Source organism: Triplophysa dalaica, chromosome 14 (assembly GCF_015846415.1).
Source record: "Triplophysa dalaica isolate WHDGS20190420 chromosome 14, ASM1584641v1, whole genome shotgun sequence".
In the NCBI taxonomy this organism is placed as follows: domain Eukaryota; kingdom Metazoa; phylum Chordata; class Actinopteri; order Cypriniformes; family Nemacheilidae; genus Triplophysa; species Triplophysa dalaica.
The window spans coordinates 11,900,262-11,923,458 of record NC_079555.1 but is presented as its reverse complement, the minus strand read 5'-3'; the positions used below and the strand labels follow the sequence as shown (position 1 = coordinate 11,923,458).

Sequence of the window (23,197 nt, the reverse complement as noted above, 5' to 3'; positions counted from 1 at the left end):
TATAACCAAACTATTTGTATTATATGATAGATCTCCTTATTCTAAACAACTTTGCCTCTAGAACAACTTCTGTCGATCAAATGGTTTGTGAGTTATCGCAGATATTGATAGAAACCTTTCTTCGCAAACTTGTCCCTGAGTTTTTGACCGATCAGACCCAAACCAATGTAGATGACTTGTGTGGAGTGTGAAGGTAAATAATTATCAAAAAAAGTTGAAATTTCCTTTCACGATCGCTTAGGGGCCCCAAAATAAAAAAATGGGCGGAGCCTATCACATTTAAATGGCCTCAAATCAACAACGGTTTAACATTTCAGCAAGGGGCTCAGGAAATATCTGGAGACCATCACTAGGATGTCACATAAAAAAGAACGTGGCGTTTGGACACTAGGTGGCGCTATAATAATAAAAATGGCAAAATGCACATGTCTTTTGGTGGCCTAGACAACTGTTCGTCACGTGACATTTGAGTAATACACAAACTATTGATATCAAACGATAGATCTCCTTATTCATAACAACTTTGCCTCTTGAACCATTGATGTCTATCAAATGGTTTGTGAGTTATTGGTGATGATTTAAAAAACTACTTTTTCAAACTTGTTCAAGGATTTTCAAGCAATTTCAAAATTTCCACCTCAGTTCATTTCTTTGGACTCTCTAGGTCAATAATCATCAAAATCATGTTGAGTTTTTTTTTGTTTTGTGACCATAACAGGGTCCTTTATTATATTAGCGTGAAACGAGTATGTTATATGTCGATACTCCTTAATAAATAATCCAACTGACTTGCCATGTAGTACTATTATACATATTATAACACTTAACAAGCATGCAAAATGTGATGCTCATAGGAAGAGACATTCATTTCGATGGCTTTCTTATAGAGTCACCAGATCACAATGCATGTAGCTTTGCTAAAGGAACGATAAATATGTGCAGGATAAAGGTGTGTAGTGTGCGTGTGTGTTTATGGATATCATTTCCCTCTGTATCATATGAGTTTGAATGCACTGTATAGTTCTGTGTGTCTTGTGTGATCGAGAGTGTGCATGTGTGTGTAATGAAATGTGTCTCACAGGAAGACAGTGTTAGAAATATAATGTATTACACATTAAACGTTGCTCCATATTTACACATCTAATAATATAGCACATGTCTGCTTGCTTTTAAGATGAGTGTTGATATATATATATAACACAGCTTTATTAGATAAAACCAGTTTAATTGCATGTAAACCCAAATTGCTACTCAGCCAGTCACATGGCAGCAGCTCAATAAATTTAGGCATTTAGACATGGTAAACATGACTTCCTGAAGTTCAAAGCAAACATCAAAATGGGGTATATTGTATTATGTGAGGTGTTTGTATAAAATTAAGCATAATTTAAATGCCATGGCATTCTAGAATATTATGAATGTGAATCAATGTATCTATTTAAGATGCTCCTGGCCTTAAGCCTTAAAAAAAATGTATACACGTCTATCATAATGTATGGCAGGTGCCATGCCACATCCATAGCAACTAAACAGGTTAACTTAGCAACCATTAAGCTAGACCTATATCTCTGGAACAGAACATCGTAGAGACATGAGAATTGGTTAATTTCACTCGTCCCTTATCTGTTTAAACCTGCATATGAGTGTAAGCATGCGTGGTCTGTATTAACCGTTGCTGACCATTTCTTTCATTTTTCTGGATATGGGTAAGTGTCATCCGTTGCGGATGTGTTATGGTGCGATTCCTGACCGTAGTCTGCGAAGGCAGTCGACCTTAGTCCCCTTAGACTGCTCGAACCCGATGATTACTGCTTGCAGTTATATTTAGGGTTCGAGCCCGAAGGGCTAGAAACCTATTGTATTTGTTAGTTTTATTAGGGTTCGAGCCCGAAGGGCTAGAAACCTATTGTATTTGTTGGTTTTATTAGGGTTCGAGCCCGAAGGGCTAGAAACCTATTGTATTTGTTGGTTTTATTATTCTTCTTCTTATTATTATTCTGCCATAAAACTGATACTGCAGCCCAAACCGTAAGGCCGACAGAGCTGAGACTGGGTCAGATGGTAGTAGTCCTTGTCGCTACTCAGATACACGGAGCCAGCCATATCGACCCATAGGTGGCGCTATAGCAATACCAAACGCGTTTGCGCTTGTTACTCCGAAACCGTTTGTCGCACACCCAAGTGTCTTATATCAGTGTAATCACTGGCTCAAAACTTAAAAAACGTATATCTCCGATTTCATTTCCGCCATTATAGATTTTTCGGTAATTAGCATTTTATGAAAAAAAAAAAAAATGAACTAGTCCCTGGATTTTTGCCCTATTGGAACCAAACCAACGCTGATGAGTTCTGTGGAGTATGAATATGAATAATTATTAAAAAAAAGTTCAATTTTCAATTCACGGTCGCTAGGTGGCGCTAAAACATTCAAACCGGAAGTAACATATTTAGCTAAAATGGCCATAACTCCTGAACTGTTTGAGATATCTTCATGGGGCTTGGAACACATGTGTAGACCCTCAGTCCGGGGTCACAATAAAAAGACAGTGGCGTTTGGCCACTAGATGGCGCTATAATTTGAATGAGCTAGAAAATGTCTATAACTACGCAACAGTTTGCCCGATTGACTTATTATTTGGTATGGTGTGTCTTTGTCTCATTCTACATAAATATCTAAATGGACATTGGCGTATATCAAAAAACATGGCCGCCATTGGTCGATGAAGTTTGAGCACTCATTACGCCGGGTTAACGGAGGCCGATCAAAACGCCACTCACTGGGCTTATTTGTCTCATGGTCCTGACGGTGTGTAAGAAACATGAACTTATTCGGCCACCTGGGGGCGTAATAGCGCTTTTGGAGTGCATGCACAACTGTGTATCACGTGATATTTGACATTTACCCAAACTATGGTTATAATATGATAGTACTCTTCATTCTGAGCAACTTTGCCTCTGGAACAACTTCTATTGATCAAACGGTTCGTGAGTTATCGCTGATGATGTCAAAAACCTACTTTCGCGAACTAGTTCCTGGTTTTTCAACCGATCGGAACCAAACCAATGCAGATGACTTCTGTGGAGTGTGAATGTAAATAATCATTGAAAAAAAGTTGAAATTTTTCTTTCACCGCTGCTTAGGGACGCCAAAACTTAAAATGGTCTGAGCCTATCACATTAAAATGGCCATAAATCCAGAACGGCTTAACATATCATCATGGGGCTCAGATGATATGTGTAGACCATCACTCCAAGGTCACATACAAAGGAAGGTGGCGTTTGGATACTAGGTGGCGCTAAAACATTAAAAAAGGCAAAATGTACATGTATTTTGGTGGCCTGGACAACTTTGTGTCATGTGACATTTGACTAATACACAAACTATTGATATCAAACGATAGATCTCCTCATTCATAACAACTTTGCCTCTTGAACCATTGATGTCTATCAAATGGTTTGTGAGTTATTGGTGATGATGTATAAAACCTACTTTTGCAAACTTGTTCAAAGATTTTCAAGCAATTACAAAATTTCCACCACAGTACATTTCTCTGGACTCTCTAGGTCAATAATCATCAAAAACATGTTGAGTTTTTTTTGTTTTGTGACCATAACAGGGTCCTTTATTATATTAGCGTGAAACAAGTGTGGTGAAGGTCACCACTCCTTAATAATTAATCCAACTGACTTGCCATTAAGTACTATTATACATATTATGACACAAAACAAGCATGCAACATGTGATTCTTATCGGAAGAGGCATGCCTTCACAACAGTCAAAAAGGTGAAATATCATACATTTAAAATTACTATTTTAAACTTGTCTTTAATAAATACATCATTTGCTAGTCAAATTGCTAATCAGCCAGTCACATAGCATAAACTCAATCCATTTTGGCATCTAGACGTGGTAAACACACTTGCTGAAGTTCAAACCGAGCATCAAAATGGAGAAACAATTGGATATATGGTATGGGATATATTAGATAACACATACCACCTGAGGATTGTTGCCAACCATGTCCATGTTTTGATGGCTACTTCCAGCAGTAAAAAAAATCGACCATGTCAGAAAGCTCAAATGATCTCAAACTGGTTTCTTGAACATGACAATGAGCTCACTGTACTCCAATGGCCTTCAGAGTCACCAGACTCAACCAAATAAGCATCACTTAAATGGCAAGGTCTTCTGGAATATTGTTGCAGACCATGAATGTGAATCAATTATCTATTTAAATTGGTCGTATTTTTTTTATCAATTCTTCAGAACAAAAAATAAGCTATTTTGAAGAATGTGCATTGTATTAAAAAAAAGACCTATATCTGTGCAATAGAATGTTTTAGAGACACAGGAGTTGCTTTGTTTTGCTAATGGCTTCGTTCTTTATCAATTGACAGCTGCCAAGCCACACCCTTAGCAACCAAACAGATTATTTTTTGCAATCGTCTAGCCAGACCTACATCTCTGCAGTAGAATATTATAAAGACACGGGGCTTGGTTCGTTTGAATTGTGGTTTGATGTGTTATTAATTGACAGGTATTAATTGACACCCATGGCAACCGAACAGGTTAGCTTAGCAACCGTTTAGCAAGATCTCTATCTCTGCAACAAATCATCATAGAGACATGAGAAATGGTTTATTGCACTCGTCCCTTAGGTATTATCGGTTTACGCCCGTTTTTGCATACGAGTGTACGCATGCATGGTCTGTATTAAAAGTTACCAACCGTTTCTGTCATATTTCTTGGTGTGGAAGAGTGTCATTCGTTGTGGATTTGTTACGGTGCCATTCCTGAGCCTAGTTGACAATGGCAAGGCCAATAGAGGCCTTAGACTGCTCGAACCCGCTAAATGCTGCTTGCAGCTTTAATTATTATTATTATACTTCTTCCCTAGAACTGATACTGCAGCCCAAACCGTAAGGCCGACAGGGCTGAGACTTGGTCAGATGGTTGTAGTCCTTGTCGCTACTCAGATACACGGAACCAGCCAAATCGGCCCATAGGTGGCGCTACAGCGATGCCGAACGCGTTAACGCTTGTTACTCCTAAACCGTTTGTCGCACACCCATGTGTCTTATATCAGTGTAATCACTGGCTCAAAACTTAAAAAACGTATATCTCTGATTTCATTTCCGGTATGCAAATTTTTTCGCTAATTAGCATTTTATGAAAAAAATTAAAAATGAACTAGTCCCTGGATTTTTGCCCTATTGGAACCAAACCAACGCTGATGAGTTCTGTGGAGTGTGAATATGAATAATTATTAAAAAAAAGTTGAAATTTTCATCCCCCATCGCTAGAGGGCGCAAAAATGTCCAAAACGGAAGTAACATATTGAACTAAAATGGCCATAACTCCTTAACTGTTTGAGATATCTTCATGGGGCTTTTAACATATGTGTACACCCTCAATCCGGGGTCACAATAAAAAAAATGCGGCGTTTGGCCACTAGGTGGCGCTATAATTTGAATGAGCTAGAAAATGGCTATAACTACGCAACAGTTTGCCCGATTGACTTATTATTTGGTATGGTGTGTCTTTGTCTCATTCTACATGAATATGTAAAAGGACATTGGCGTATCCTAAAAAACATGGCCGCCATTGGCCAATGAAGTTTGAGCACTTATTAGACCGGGTTAACGGAGGCCGAACAAAACGACGCTCGCTGGGCTTATTCGTCTCATGGTCTTTAAGGTCTGTAAGAAATGTGAACTCATTCGGCCACCGGGGGGCGAAATAACGCTTTAGGAGTGCTTTAACAATTGTGTATCACGTGACATTTGACATATACAGAAACTATTGGTATCATATGATAGTACTCTTCATTCTGAGCAACTTTGCCTCTGGAACAACTTCTGTCAATCGAACAGTTTGTGAATAATCGCTGATGAGGTTAAAAACCTACCTTCGCAAACTAGTCGTTGGATTTTCGACCGATCGGAACCACAACAATGCAGATGACTTCTGTGGGAAGTGTTTGTAAATAATTATTGAAAAAAAGTAGAAATTTCCTTTCACGGTTGCTTAGGGGCGCCAAAATAAAAGAATGGGTGGAGCCTATCACATTTAAATGGCCTTAAATCCAGAACAGCTAAACATATCATCATATGCCTCGGGAAATATATGTAGACCATCACTCCGAGGTCACATACAAAATAACGGGGCGTTTGGACACTAGGTGGCGCTATAATATTAAAAATGGCTAAATGTACATGTCTTTTGGTGGCCTAGACAACGGTGTGTCACGTGACATTTGACTAATAAACAAACTATTGATATCAAACGATAGATCTCCTCATTCATAACAACTTTGCCTCTTGAACCATTGATGTCTATCAAATGGTTTGTGAGTTATTGGTGATGATGTAAAAAAACTACTTTTGCAAACTTGTTCAAGGATTTTCAAGCAATTTCAAAATTTCCACCACAGTACATTTCTCTGGACTCTCTAGGTCAATAATCATCAAAATCAAGTTGAGTTTTTTTTGTTTTGTGACCATAACAGGGTCCTTTATTATATTAGCGTGAAACGAGTACGGTGAAGGTCGCTACTCCTTAATAATTAATCCAACTGACTTGCCATTAAGTACTATTATACATATTATGACAAAAAACAAGCATGCAACATGTGATTCTTATCGGAAGAGGCATGCCTTCACAACAGTCAAAAAGGTGAAATATCATACATTTAAAATTACTATTTTAAACTTGTCTTTAATAAATACATCATTTGCTAATCAAATTGCTAATCAGCCAGTCACATAGCATAAACTCAATCCATTTTGGCTTCTAGACGTGGTAAACACACTTGCTGAAGTTCAAACCGAGCATCAAAATGGAGAAACAGTTGGATATATGGTATGGGATATATTAGATAACACATACCACCTGAGGATTGTTGCCAACCAAGTCCATGTTTTGATGGCTACTTCCAGCAGTAAAAAATGGACCATGTCAGAAAGCTCAAATGATCTCAAACTGGTTTCTTGAACATGACAATGAGCTCACTGTACTCCAATGGCCTTCAGAGTCACCAGACTCAACCAAATAAGCATCACTTAAATGGCAAGGTCTTCTGGAATATTGTTGCAGACCATGAATGTGAATCAATTATCTATTTAAATTGGTCTTATTTTTTTTAATCAATTTTTCAGAACACAAAATGAGCTATTTTGAAGAATGTGCATTGTATTAACAAAAAAGACCTATATATGTGCATGGAATGTTTTAGAGACACAGGAGTTGCTTTGTTTTGCTAATGGCTTCGTTCTTTATCAATTGACAGCTGCCAAGCCACACCCTTAGCAACCAAACAGATTATTTTTTGCAACCGTCTAGCCAGACCTACATCTCTGCAGTAGAATATTATAGAGACAAGGGGCTTGGTTCGTTTGACTTGTGGTTTGATGTGTTATTAATTGACAGGTGCTATTCCACACCCATGGCAACCGAACAGGTTAGCTTAGCAACCGTTTAGCAAGGTCTATATCTCTGCAACAAATCATCGTAGAGACATGAGAATTGGTTCATTGCACTCGTCCCTTAGGTATTATCAGTTTACGCCCGTTTTTGCATACGAGTGTAAGCATGCATGGTCTGTATTAAAAGTTACCGACCGTTTCTGTCATATTTCTTGGTGTGGAAGAGTGTCATTCGTTGTGGATTTGTTACGGTGCCATTCCTGAGCCTAGTTGACAATGGCAAGGCCAATAGAGGCCTTAGACTGCTCGAACCCGCTAAATGCTGCTTGCAGCTTTAATTCTTATTATTATTCTGCCCTAAAACTGATGCTGCAGCCCAAACCGTAAGACCGACAGAGCTGAGACTTGGTCAGATGGTAGTAGTCCTTGTCGCTACTCAGATACACGGAGCCAGCCAAATCGGCCCATAGGTGGCGCTACAACGATGAAAAGCGCGTTTGCGCCTTATACTCCTAAACCATTGGTCGCACACCCAAGTGTCTTATATCAGTGTAATCACTGGCTCAAAACTTAAAAAACGTATATCTCCGATTTCATTTCCGGTATGCAAATTTTTTCGCTAATTTGCATTTTATGAAAAAAAAAAAAAATGAACTAGTCCCTGGATTTTTGCCCTATCGAAACCAAACCAACGTTGATGAATTCTGTGGACTGTGAATGTAAATAGTTATCGAAAAAAAGTTGAATTTTCCATTCACGGCCGCTAGGTGGCGCTAAAACGTCCAAACCGGAAGTGGCATATTTAGCTAAAATGGCCATAACTCGTGAACTGTTTGAGATATCTTCATGGGGCTTGGAACATATGTGTAGACCCTCAGTCCGGAGTCACAATAAAAAAAATGTGGCATTTTGGCCACTAGGTGGCGCTATAATTTGAATGAGCTAGAAAATGGCTATAACTACGCAACCCTTTGCCCGAATGACTTGATAATTGGTATGGTGTCTCTTTGTCTCATGCTTCATGAATATCTAAAAGGACATTGACGTATGTCAAAAAACATGGCCGCCATTGGCCAATGAATTTTGAGCGCTCATTACACCGGGTAAACGGAGGCCGATCAAAACGACACTCGCTGGGCTTATTCATCTCAAGGTCCTTAAGGTCTGTAAGAAATGTGAACTCATTTGGCCACCGGGGGGCGAAATAACGCTTTAGTAGTGCTTAAACATTTGTGTATCATGTGACACTTGACATATAACCAAACTATTTGTATTATATGATAGATCTCCTTATTCTAAACAACTTTGCCTCTAGAACAACTTCTGTCGATCAAATGGTTTGTGAGTTATCGCAGATATTGATAGAAACCTTTCTTCGCAAACTTGTCCCTGAGTTTTTGACCGATCAGACCCAAACCAATGTAGATGACTTGTGTTGAGTGTGAAGGTAAATAATTATCAAAAAAAGTTGAAATTTCCTTTCACGGTCGCTTAGGGGCCCCAAAATAAAAAAATGGGCGGAGCCTATCACATTTAAATGGCCTCAAATCAAGAACGGTTTAACATAACAGCAAGGGGCTCAGGAAATATCTGGAGACCATCACTAGGATTTCACATAAAAAAGAACGTGGCGTTTGGACACTAGGTGGCGCTATAATAATAAAAATGGCATAATGCACATGTCTTTTGGTAGCCTAGACAACTGTTCGTCACGTGACATTTGAGTAATACACAAACTATTGATATCAAACGATAGATCTCCTTATTCATAACAACTTTGCCTCTTGAACCATTGATGTCTATCAAATGGTTTGTGAGATATTGGTGATGATTTAAAAAACTACTTTTTCAAACTTGTTCAAGGACTTTCAAGCAATTTCAAAATTTCCACCTCAGTTCATTTCTTTGGACTCTCTAGGTCAATAATCATCAAAATCATGTTGAGTTTTTTTTGTTTTGTGACCATAACAGGGTCCTTTATTATATTAGCGTGAAACGAGTATGTTATATGTCGATACTCCTTAATAAATAATCCAACTTACTTGCCATTTAGTACTATTATACATATTATGACACTTAACAAGCATGCAAAATGTGATGCTCATAGGAAGAGACATTCATTTCGATGGCTTTCTTATAGAGTCACCAGATCACAATGCATGTAGCTTTGCTAAAGGAACGATAAATATGTGCAGGATAAAGGTGTGTAGTGTGCGTGTGTGTTTATGGATATCATTTCCCTCTGTATCATATGAGTTTGAATGCACTGTATAGTTCTGTATGTCTTGTGTGATCGAGAGTGTGCATGTGTGTGTAATGAAATGTGTCTCACAGGAAGACAGTGTTAGAAATATAATGTATTACACATTAAACGTTGCTCCATATTTACACATCTATAAATATAGCACATGTCTGCTTGCTTTTAAGATGAGTGTTGATATATATATATATAACAAAGCTTTATTAGATAAAACCAGTTTAATTGCATGTAAACCCAAATTGCTACTCAGCCAGTCACATGGCAGCAGCTCAATAAATTTAGGCATTTAGACATGGTAAACATGACTTCCTGAAGTTCAAAGCAAACATCAAAATGGGGTATATTGTATTATGTGAGGTGTTTGTATAAAATTAAGCATAATTTAAATGCCATGGCATTCTAGAATATTATGAATGTGAATCAATGTATCTATTTAAGATGCTCCTGGCCTAAAGCCTTAAAAAAAATGTATACACGTCTATCATAATGTATGGCAGGTGCCATGCCACATCCATAGCAACTAAACAGGTTAACTTAGCAACCATTAAGCTAGACCTATATCTCTGGAACAGAACATCGTAGAGACATGAGAATTGGTTAATTTCACTCGTCCCTTATCTGTTTAAACCTGCATATGAGTGTAAGCATGCGTGGTCTGTATTAACCGTTGCTGACCATTTCTTTCATTTTTCTGGATATGGGTAAGTGTCATCCGTTGCGGATGTGTTATGGTGCGATTCCTGACCGTAGTCTGCGAAGGCAGTTGACCTTAGTCCCCTTAGACTGCTCGAACCCGATGATTACTGCTTGCAGTTATATTTTATATATTATTATTGTGTTGTATAGTATTGCATTATGATGAGTCTTACCTGCAATCTGGTCTTGCCTAAATATGTGAAAAGGGGTTCCACATTTATATGCCCATGTATGATCAGCTGCAAGACTCTCAATTGGGCATCAAAGGATTCCCTCTCTTTCTCTTCACTAGGCTGGTGTGACACTTTCCTGCTGTCCTCCTATGTGTTTGTGTGAGAGAGAACAGACAGTGACTAGAGCCATCAGGCCTGAGGGACAAGAGGAAGACAAAGCACAGATGAGAGCAGTGCCTTTGATAGCGCCTGCGGTATTTATGCTGTTGTGAGTCGAAGGGAAATATGTATCGCCCACTCACACACACACACAGCCAGCCACTTTATTCTGCCCCACTCTGCATTGCCGTGGCAACGTCACATTGAGCCTGCTCCGTCCCCTTTTGACAGTACAATCTGTTTCACCCACTCTCTCCCTCTTTCTGCCTCTCTTTTGCACTCATACTCTCTCCCTTTCCCATGTAATCTTCTTCTATTTGTCAAACATGAACACGTCTTTGATATTTTGTGTCAGCACACTAAAGAGCTGCATAGATTGAAAGTTTAAGCCACATGCATGTAGGTTGTGTTCAATGTAAAGTTTATATTTGTAAGTGCTTAGAAACATGTAGGTAGCTTAAAATGAAAAGAGTGTAAAATGAAAGTGTTTTCTAAGTATTGTTATGGACTAGTTTACCACGGTTTTACTTTCTTTCTTCTGGAGAACACAAAAAGAAAATGTTTTGAAGAACATTGGTGACCAACAAACATTGACTCTCATTGACTTCCATTGTATGGGCGCAAAACTGTAAAACATTTCTCAAAATATCTTCTTTTGTCTTCCACAGAAGATAGAGACATAAACAGGTTTGGATGACATAAAAACAATCCTTTTAATTGTTAAATACAGCTCTAATCAATGCTGTTTATGAACTGTTTGAAGGTCAGTTGATAGAAGTGAGTATTTTGGTAGACAAAGCTTTTTATGGGCATGAAAATTGAATCGTGCATTTGTCAGAATAAGTAGATTTAATTAGATGTCATTTTTAAAGGAAGTATCCCTTTAAGGTGTGTAGTATTTTAGCATTGAAAACACTTTTACATATGTCTTTTCAGTGTGCACAAGGCCACTTCGTGATTTGTGACAGAATCACAGTTGAGTCTCTTTTGTGATGTACGTGTTTTCCTGAGTTCATTAATAAAGGGCATACACCAGCGGCCAATAAAAAAGCAAAGTCGGCAGCTCTGCTCTGAATGATGGACACACACACCGTGTCGCTTTGATGTACGACACAGATTTTGCCTCGGGTGATACACCCCTCCTCTTCACCCTGATATGCACATACACTCAAACGCACATTAAAATGTCACGCTAGTCGCCCCAGACGTATATTTCTTCATAATTAGCTCAGTTATGAGCAGGTCAAGAAAGTCATGCTTTCAGTAATATGACCAGAGATTCTCTCTGGTAAATAACACACAAACTTTCTCAATCATGTTCTTCCCCCTCATGAGATACTCTCATTAAGATTTGTGCAAGATTACCACAAGTCGTATAAACAGAAGGTCACAAGTACGGCAGTGTGTTTTGTTGTGGTTGTTTGTTTTTGGCCTACAGCAGACACCTACACTTTGTGAAGTGTCAATGTAACTGTGTTATATAATCTGTACTTTATAACAGAAATGTATACAAAAGATAACGCACCAGTATTGTCTGAGGACTATAGCATTTTTGTCCAATCATTGCATTCGATGCCTGTGTATTTGCATAACTGTTTGCACCCTGTTGGCACGTAAACAAGCTTAGAAAACTGCTAAGGGTCCTTAAATGATTAATAATAAGTTTACGTTCATTGTTATGTGCTTCGAAGGAGTGGCAATTCTTTAGTCCCTCAAGATTTTGCAGAACGATTAGTTGCGAATAATCGAATGCAAAACAAAAGTTTTTATTTAAAAAAATCTATGTGTTTGAACTGTGTATAATAATTATGAAATGGCAATCGTTGTGCAACCCTACACGTTTCGATTCAGAAACGATTCTGAAGGTCACAAGTCGATTCAGAATCGATTCTCAGTGTGTTCATTTGCAAAAAGATGACATCACGCCGCATTTGCACTCACAGTCAGACTAGTGTTGGCTTTTCCGAAACATCAGATTATTAATACATTAACATTTAAAATATTTTTTTACGTTTCTGATTAGATTCAGAATCTTTCATGTCTGCCGATGCATCTAAGAATTTATTTTTCCCCACTCACGTAACCCAGGATTGAGGCGCAAAAGGATTTATGGGTGATGAACTGAGCTTGTTTATTGGTTTAAACTGTTGTATACGTTCACATGATTTTTACAGTCTTCTGTTCTGCAGAAGAAAGAAAGTCATACAGATTTGGATTGACATGAGGGTGAATAAATGTTGACAGAATTTTCATTTGGGGACAAACTATCCCTTTAAAAAAACATGGCTTTGTGTGATCTTTGAAATTTGGGATCTTTTACCCATTCAAAGCTAACTTAGTATTGCTAGCCTTACAAAACTGTCTACACAAGCTTTAAAACAACAAAAAGTTGCACGAGAGCTCTTATGGAGCAATGCTGGGGATGGTTTTGATTGGTTTACCCATAGATATCTTACACTTCAGTGGTAATACACAACCCTGGTTCTTTCGACCAACAATTCAAGATTTTTCCCCTTTTCAGCCATCACATAGTTTTGATTGCATTTCTGTAGTGTGTCCAGGTGTTTTTATAAACCACTCTCCCATCTCTCTCTCTCTCTCTCTCTCTCTCTCTGTGCTACAGTACAGTATGTTCCATTTACAGTAATTACACTTGTGAGATTGCTCCGTGAGATCAAACACCTCTCATTAGACTGTCTTTCTTACTCATTACTGCTTAAGCGTTCACTGATATGATGAGATATGATGTGTGTTCGTGGGATATGGATGACAGGCTCTCTGAATGCAAGCATGATGAGTGAAATACTCAAGTATGCAGTGTGATGAGGTTACGCTTTTTAAACATCTGCCTGTTAGTCTTCACATGAATTTAGACTATAGAGAAACACAGTTCTGTATGCATTCAGTTCGTGCGGATTATTAGCTGTGCAAGTTAAAGGGATAGTTCAGATAAAAGAAAATGATGTCATTAATTATTCAGAGTCATGTGGTTGAAAACCTGCATATGAAGAAGATATTTTGAGAAATGTCTCAGGGGTTTTGTGTCTATGCTGTGGAAGTGATTAATGATGATGTTCGGTTAGCAATGTTCTTCAAAATATCTTCTTTGTGTCTGAAGTAAGTCATATAGTCATACAATTTGAAATTATAAGGGGTGAATAAATGAATGAATTTGTATTTTTAGGCTAACTATCGCAATAAGGTTTCTATGTATTTTTTAAAACTGCTATTGTATGTAATACATTTTTCCGATGAATTCTTTGGTTATTCTGCCTTCATAGTTGGCAAAAAAACTGCTTAAACACTACTTAACAATAAACAGGCAAGAAATAAGACAAGGAGGTATAAGATTGCGTTTGCATTTTATGCTGGAGATTTTGTGTTGTGTAGGGGATTTGCGGTAATTGTAATCCGACTGTATTGCCATGCAACTGGAAAGCAAATATAGCATGAACTTACAGAGAGAATAACCTTCACACTGTGTGCATGTGCTCTTTACTTCACTCAACAGTTCACCATAGCCAAGAAAAACCCATATGCTGCCAACAGCAATTCCAGACAACCAATCAACTGTCAAAGAGCTATTTTGCCTTTATTTGACTTGTGTTGTTGTAATGCCATTGTAAAACATTTTCATGCATGCCTCCAGCAATTCCATTAGCCTGTTTTTAATCTTATATTTTAATCGTGCAGTTCTGAATCTTGCGCACTGAAAGATTTTTATCTTAAAAATGCCAGATAGAGAACAGAGAGAAGGATTGTGTTTACAGAAACAGTGACATTAAAGAGTGGGTGAGATGGAGAGAGAGAGCAGCAAAGAAAATTGTCTCTGGGGAGAGGTGATGAAGTTATGCAAGGTCAAAAAACAGGTCATTGCTCAGAAGGCAATGTATTCTCTCTTTCACTTTTCTATACTTTTCACAAACCCCTGCTTTTCATTACTGTAAAGGATCACAATTTTGATTGTGGTTCAATCCAACAAAACTCAAACATATTTTCCCCCAGACATATAAACAGACACTTTAAAAACGGCATGTTTCACCAGGTTACCGTGGTCATGTTAAAATAAGTACTGCATATGGTATTTTTAATTTATGGCATCTGCCACATAGCTTAGAAGAACATGGCTGCATTGGTGTTATTTTTGATTGAATGCTTATGAGAAGATTATGAGAAAACAATTTACAAACAAATCCATCCCTCCACAATCATATAAACTCCTTATATGGTATAAATCATACCATATATCATATATAATATATCATGTAATTTCACATAAATATCATAATCATCTTTATTAAACTACACTAAAAAAAAATCATTTGAGTCGTTATAGATATACTCTAATATAGACTTTGGGGAAAAAATATAAAATATATTTTTAGATGTATATGTTTATGTTTACATATGTACAACATTAACTACAAACGATTATGCTTTTTCATTTTCCAGAAACTATAGAACTCGAATTCCACGTAACCTACCAATGAACACAGACATACTATTCCTGACAGCATTTTATGCTCAGATATGACATAAAAGAAGGTGAGATACTTTTCACTGTTTAAAACGGTGTCAGGAGTTGAAACATGTTAAGCTGTGTAAATGTGTAAATGCAGAATAGAAGAAGAGTATGTGGCGAGAAATGGACTTTATTGCTCACCTCTCATCGTTTTTCATGGAGTTAAATGTTCGTACATGTCCTATGGCAAAGTTAAAGTGTTTGTGTATATAAAAAGAGTTAGACGATCACAGCACTGTTGAGTGAGTGTTTCTCCTTCCACCCACACATTGGGGAGCTGAAAGAGATGCTGCCTGCTCTTTTTTTACCTCATACAGTGTGAGAACGTGCATTTTTATTTTTTACTCACAAAAAGCAAACGCAACCTGGTCGCTCTTCAAATGTGTTTGTTTGTGTGGTTGTAAGGTTTTTCTTGTGAAATTGCATGTGACACAACTATAACAAATGCTATATGTTCCTCTAGGGGGCAGTACAAAGCGTACTTATGTATAATTGCACCGGTCATGACTTTCCCTTGTGTCATAAATGTTTTATTAAATCGTAAACACTATGTACACAATTATGAAAGTATGTTAACAGGAGCAGGTTGATGCAAATAAGATCATATAATTGTTTTGAACTGCCATATCTTTATTGTAATTGGATGTTTATATGGTCTTGTTTCATTAAAAGGCATAGTGTCGTCATACTTAAACATATTCTTCAAAAACAAATGAATAAAACACCCTGCTGATTATAAGAAATCATGAACTGATTTACCCAGGATAATTTGTTGTTGTTGCTAACTGGATACACAAAGTGCCAAACCATGCATGTTAATTGAAGAATGCATTAAAAGTCAATAGTGCCACGGCCTATGGGATTACACAAGGAGCTTTAATTATACAAGCTTCAAAATATACTCAGTAATACCATAAATTCAGTGAAGCATTAAGGTATGGGTGTCTGGTAATTAATTGGCTTTGCAGAACTCGGGGACTCTGACAGCATCCAGGGTTCTGTAATGGTGTTCCTCTAAGGGTTATATACTGTATGTCTTTGGACATCAATGCATTTACATTTATGCATTTGGCAGACGCTTTTACTTACGTTGCTTTGTGTTATACATTTGTTTCTGACTATATGCAATCCAGTGGGATCAAACCCATGACTTTGGCATTGCTAGTGCAATGCTCTAACCACTGAGCCTCAGGAAAGCTGTGGGACAGTTGCTGTTTGAAAAAAATGTACGTTGTATCTTGGCACGATACTAATACTCTGTATGTAAGAGTTGGTGCAAACTTAAGTCATGTCGTGTTTTATAGTTCCTAACACTTTTTTAAATGCATGAGAGAAGATTTTTCCCTGGCCTTTGCCGTCATATTTTATGTATCTCCCACCAACCCTTTGATGCTCAACCAGTTGAGATTGTGCGAGAATTCAGGGCTGACCGAATGACTGTTAGAACTTAAAGAGATCAAATGGGTTTGCTCATTCATTCTTTAATTAACATTAAGGTACCCACCACAGATGATGTTGGCATGCAGAAGTGGAAAAGTGAATACTGTTTTATTGATATATGTGACCGTGGACTACCAAACCAGTCTTATGAGTCAATCTTTCGAAATTGAGATGTTTACATAATCTGAAAGCAGAATAAATAAGATTTCAATTGATGTAGGAGTTGTTAAAATAGGACAATATCTGGCTGAGATAAAACTTTTTAAAACTCTGGAATCTGAGAGTGCAAAAAATCTAAATATTGAGAAAATGCCATTTGAAGTTGTTGATCAGGGGCACTGTGGCAGACCACTCACTCACAAAAATTAAGTTTTTATATATTTATCATAGGAAATTTACAAAATATCTGCATGGAACATGATCTTTACTTAATATCCTATTGATTTTTGGCATAAAAGAAATATCAATAATTTTGCTTTTACTAAAAATGTTCCCCTGCTACTTAAGACTGGTTTTGTGATCCAGGGTCACATAAGTGTGCGATATACAGTAAAACTATTTTGACATCACTGTTTGACATCAAAGTGTTGGAATTGGAGTGCATCAGATACAAAGCCCTGTGGTAAATATATAGAGCATATTCCAGTGAAAAATATTGTTAATCGGTTAATTTTATTAATACACACTAATAAGTTAAAAAGTTTGTTATTTTCCCTCGGTTGTATTACCAAAGTACAAACCTGCCAGTCAACCCTTACGTGTGCGGTCAAAGAGAGAGAAAGATCTTATCATGCTGGTCGGCTGTGCCACTGATACAGTTACTCAAGGCTGTCTATTGCCTTGCATAGTAATTACCATCATTGTCACACAGGTACTGATGCGAATCAAAGGCTATTGTGAGATGAATATAATCGGCACAAACGTTCATTGAGTTGACATCCCCATGCCACTCAGGAAGACTCATCAGACACAAGTGTACATCAGGATGCCTCACTGCTACTGCATATCAGTATATATAGTGCTCTTGTTAATGCAGTAATGTACAGTCTTCCGAAGAACACAAAAGAAGATATTTTGAAGAATGTTGTTAATCGGCACCCATTGCCTTGTGTTGGGTATGTGTCCATACAATAGAGGTGAACGGGTCACTTACATTAAAACATGCACATATTTATAAAAAAAATGTAAAAGGTCTTGAAAAACAGAGGAGAACAGAAGAGAATTTGGGCGGCAAAAATTGGATCTGAGAAATAAGATGCGATGTGATAGCGTCCCGTCGTATGCTAATCACCATCATTTTTAACAGTACGCACACAGTGTAAATCTTAAGTGAAAATTACACAGCAATAAAACCTATTTTATAGCTACTACTGACAAAATAACCTTTTTACCAGAGCATTTTATTGCAAACATGTTCCTCTCTCTACGGTTGCCATAGACACGGCTCAATACCATGTTTTATACCATTATCTCCTGAGCTTCCTGGTGTAATGAGCAACTTTGTGCAAATGGTGGGAATCATAAAATGTTCACTGCTCCTTTGATCAATATTGATTCAAGACCCAAGCTTAAAGATTTAATGGATAGCGTATGCAATCTACACTGCGGTGTGTGATCTAGTATTGATCTGAAATTTCTATGTTTCTGGTTATATGAGGGACTGAGTTTGTGGTTCGAGGGGCTGAGGGTAGGAGGTTTTTTATTTAGCGCGGTAAGAAACCAAGAGCTGAGGAATATATTTCTGACAATTCTCTCATTCTCAGATCTGGGATGAATCTCATTTCATAGTGTCAGGATGCTAACAGGCTCAGAAATAACAGTTTCATTCTGAGTTGATACTTTGACTCTATAAAGAACCAGTTTCAGGTGAAGAGCATCAATTGGCATTTCAACATTTACTTTGAGGTCAATTGATTAGTAATGGTTCCAAATGGGGTCTGAATTTGGCTCAAAATATAACTAATGCGCTGCAATTTATTACAATGATCCTCTCTGCGTTGGTCTTTTATTTTTATCATGATGTATATACTGCCGTGTGAAAAAGTAAGATGCCCAAAAGTTAGACCCAAGGTTATCGCGTATAAAATATTTTTTTCTAAATAGATGTACAAATATTACTGTTGTATTACTTTAACGTGAATATGAACTTCTTTTCTTTGCAGTGTTTGAGGTCTGAAAAAAATTGTGCATCTTTTCTGTTAATGCGACAAATAGAAACAATATTTTTATTTAAAATTTGGGAGAAACATTGTTGGTAGTTCATAGAATTAAACAAAAATCATAATTTTACCTAAACAAATAAATAGTACATTTTTAAATCAGAAAAACTGATTTTGGTGTCTTATGTTGTTGGCGTCTATATGTTGACTGTGTGAATGTGTTTATGTGAATGTGTGTGTCTGCAAGTCCGTGGTGAGATAAACATACCCCCTTATAAAATAAAAACCAATATAACACAAATGCACAATACAGTAACTGTGATATGAATTTTTAAACCGTGCCACTAGTTTTTATATAAATAACATGTAGCAGTTATTTAAGAAATATTTTGATAAATAATTAAATAATTTCATATTAATAAAAATTGCAAGAAGGACCTCATTAGATACCTTTCTTTGCAGAACAGGATCTTATTTTATTGCTTTAGGTCTATTGCTTTGACTTTAATTAAAGTTGAAGCATGTTATCTCCATCCCACTAGCAAGATTTTTTTTACACTAGCAGATTTTTGAAACAGTTGTTTTGCTCATTCAAAACTTTACTAATTGTTGTATATCAATGTTATGTAAGATGGAATACCCAAAATTATTTCTAAACCAAAAATTACTCTTTCACTTTTAAAGAGCCATGTGCTTCTGGTGCGCTTCATCTGCTTCACACATTTCGACAGCTTTTCATTTAGCATTCATTTACAGGCTTAGCATTGAAAATGTGTTGATTACGTACGTGTGTACACAGGTGTGAGAAAATGTACACGCGTTGTGTGTAGAGACCAAATGCTTTACAGCAGTGCAGCGAGATTCGCTGGGAAAGAAACAGAGCCAGGGAGGTAGCGAGAGAGAGAGAGAGAGAGAGAGAGTGCTTAAACAGACGTGGACGTCTGCCTGCTGCTCATTCCCTCAGTGCTGTTGTGGAGATGAAGCATCAGTGCTGAGCTCAACAAAATACAGATCTGTAGAGAAAAGAAGAAAGGAAAGAAAAGTACGAAAAAGAAAAAGAAGGAATGAGTGAATGCAGGTGTGTGAGAGAGAAATAGTGTGTTAGAAGTGGACTTCAGAAGAGAGGACAGAAGTGTGGATTTATTCTTGAAGATGACATTGTATCCTGTCCGGTCTTGACATCACTCCCTCCTTTCCTCCACCTCTCCCCCCTCCCCCTCAGCAGGCGGGCTTTTGTGGCTGACCATGCGAGGATCCTCTCAGTGCTGTGGGAATCTCCTCATCTTCTCCGGATAGTCCTGCTCACTGACCCCAGCTTTGACTTTTGCCTTTGGCTGGTGGAGCAAAACAAGGAGCGAAGCAACTTTCGGACTGTGTAGACGGCTCCTTTTTCCTTGCGCTCAATAATTGATGCGGTTTCTCTGTTGCCGGCGTGACAGCATCCACTGGAGGAGACCGGTGAGGTTGTTTGGAATCGTGACCTCCACATGATCTCCCAGCGAGTCCTCTTTTGAGTTTCAGACTGCATTGATCTTTCTCATCCTCGAGTGCCAGCATGCAGGTCTCCATCGCTTGCACAGACCACAATCTGAAGGGTCGCAATGGGGACCATGGAAAACAGAACGCCACCAGTCCCAACGTGGTGAACGCAGCACGGGCAAAGTTCCGCACTGTTGCCATCATCGCCCGGAGCTTTGGCTCTTTTACCCCACGTAACCACATCTCCCTCAAAGAGTCCACCGGCAAGCTCACTGGCATGAAGTACCGGTACGTCTTTTTCTGCCTCCGTATCTATCCCACACGTTTAACACTTTCTTACTCACTTTCCATTTCTCTCATTTTTTAATTTCTCTCTTTCTTAAGGACATTTTCACCTCTGGCTCAGTCTTTCAGTTTAATGTTTTAGAACTGTTCTGAGGTCAGCTCTAAGAGTCTCAGTGCTGTAGTGAAGGTCTTATGTGATGGGAAAGCTTGAGATGAATTGTGGGCACTTCAGGTGATATATTTGTCACTTCACTGTAACTTGAGGTTGTGTGTTATACTGTTGTTGATAGATCAGTGTTAGTTTGTCTGTTTAAGATAAGTTCCCTGTCTGTTATTTTTTCGCTTTAAACACATCGTATTGTTTTGCTGTTTGCTATTTACATACTAGAAAGGACACTTGTGAGATTGATGCATCAATACAGTCTTCTGGTCATTTTTTGTTCCTCTGGAGCTGAATAATCTTTGTTTTCTTAATAAAAATTTTGATGTAGTAATTGACCAGGTATCTAGATATTCTAATACTTTTTGCTGTTGTAGTCGATTTTTTACTTTTGGTGGATGATGCATTCATGCATTTTTGTATGACCCACCTAAAGTCCTGAATCAGCACATTATGAAGTTAAGATTACCTTTAAACATGCACAGTTATTTTGAACACTTAACAAATTTATTAGAGACAAAATGATGACAAATTGTTAACAATATACTATGTTTGCAGACCACTGCAAGCCACGCAGCTTTAAAGTTTGTATTCTTTGCGTTACGTTAAGAAGTCAGTTTGGGACATTTAAAACCTCTGCTGATCAAACATATTTTTGATATTAATATATATCTCACCAGGCTTCAACTTTGGTACACAATGTAAAATGTGAATGAAAGACATGAAGTAGCATGCTTTTTATAGTCAGCACAGCAGTGGGATCACCAATTAATAAATTCATTAAACAGAATTCATAACCCATTTCATTTGCATGGTACAACGAATTTCTAAATTTTACATTTCACATAATGTATTAAAGAATAATCTGCAAGATGACAAAATGAGGTAGGACTTGATTTTATTCATAGGAATGGATTGATCAATGAACATTGGTCTCTCTCTCTCTTTCCCTTGTTCTATCTATATATATTGTATTTTTAAGTTGATTAAGAGGAGGTGCCTTTTATTTTCAATACTTTTCTTTGGAAAAACAGGCACCAATGGATCATGCACAATATGACCCAGATTACATGATCCATCCTTTGAAAATCTATTGTTTAACACCCATTGAACTGCTAGAAATAATAAGACCATACTCTGTATTGTTTGTGCATGTGATGATAAATGAGTGTGTGTGTGTGTGTGTGTGCGTGCATGCGTGTGGGTTGAGATTGGTGGTGTGTATCTCACCGTACAGGCTTTAATCTCTTTTCTTTTGTTGTTACTTTGGATTGTCTATTGTAAATCCTTTAGGATTTCATGACCTCAAATCTGCCCGTCATTACCAATCCCCAAGACAACAATCTAAACTCTATACTTCTAAAAGCCGTAGGAAAACAAGATCATGCGTTCTTTCATTATCTAGATTTTGCCAGTCCATAAAAACGAAAGTGACATGTCTTGCATATTTAATTCACACTTGAGTTCCAATCCATGGTTTGGTTAAAATATGGACAAATTCAACTGTTGGGTTAAAAAGAATTACCTATGCTGGGTTGGTTGGATAACAACGACCCAACAAAGATTAATCTATTACCTAATTGTTAAAACTCACTTTGGTGAAAATCACTGGTGTGAGAATTTGAAAGGACAGAAAACCTGTATACTGTATGAGTGGGGAATCCATGGTTCATCTTAATCTCTACTGGAACACAGCAACAGCATAAAGTATGAATTTCTCTCTGTCTGTCTGTCTGTCTCTCTCTCTCTTTCTGTGTTTTGATAGTGATCTCTGTGCCGTTGACAGCCCATCAGGACAACATTAAAAGTGCAAGAGAGCGTACCGATGAAACATACAGTGTATGAGTGAGGAGCAGATAGAAGAGGATTGTGTTTCTAGAAGTTATACTTATAGCTTTTCACGTCCATCATGACTTCATTGTAGAGCCCTGACAGCGATCTGCTCGGGATGAAGTTTTCTATGACCGCTCTCATTACCAGCACACACACGCTCATACGTGCTCACCCATGGTAAACATCACATTGACAGGGTTCAATAGGCCAAGGTTTCATTGTGGCTTTACAGTTAAAGCTGCAGTAGAAACCTTGGAGACCCATTAGATGAGAATAACATCCAGGAAGTGTTTTTCTCATTTAATCCGTCATCACCAATCTCGAATCTGATTAGTGTGGTTGTTATCGCTGAAAATACTGGATTAAAAAATACAACAGTCATCTTTCTGCAATACTTAAATGACATTCTGGAGCTCATACTAATCCAATACAAAGCAAGTCTATAGGTGACAGCTGAGGCTATTTTAAATGGTAAATAAAGGTAGGATAAAAAGAGCCCATCATCCATCAGAAATTATCTCTCCTACAAGCTTGAAGTCACCAAACAAAGCTTTAATAGGTTTTAAGGCAACAATAGCACCTTGAATAAAATCCTGTATCCTGTGG

General features: G+C 37.7%; 1 protein-coding gene across 6 annotated transcripts in view; it reads left to right on the top strand.

Annotated features, from left to right (window-relative positions):
- Positions 1-23,197, top strand: part of kcnab1a (potassium voltage-gated channel subfamily A regulatory beta subunit 1a) — a 150,398-nt gene that overhangs the window by 68,840 nt on the left and 58,361 nt on the right. For 2 of the 6 annotated variants that reach the window (XM_056765584.1, XM_056765583.1), the window contains exon 1: positions 19,818-20,601. The exons of the other annotated variants lie outside the window; for them this stretch is intronic. In XM_056765584.1, coding sequence (XP_056621562.1) covers positions 20,390-20,601 — 212 coding nt within the window. In that variant the 5' untranslated portion in view covers positions 19,818-20,389. Of the gene's footprint in view, positions 1-19,817; positions 20,602-23,197 lie in introns of those variants that run through there. 6 annotated transcript variants of the gene reach the window in all.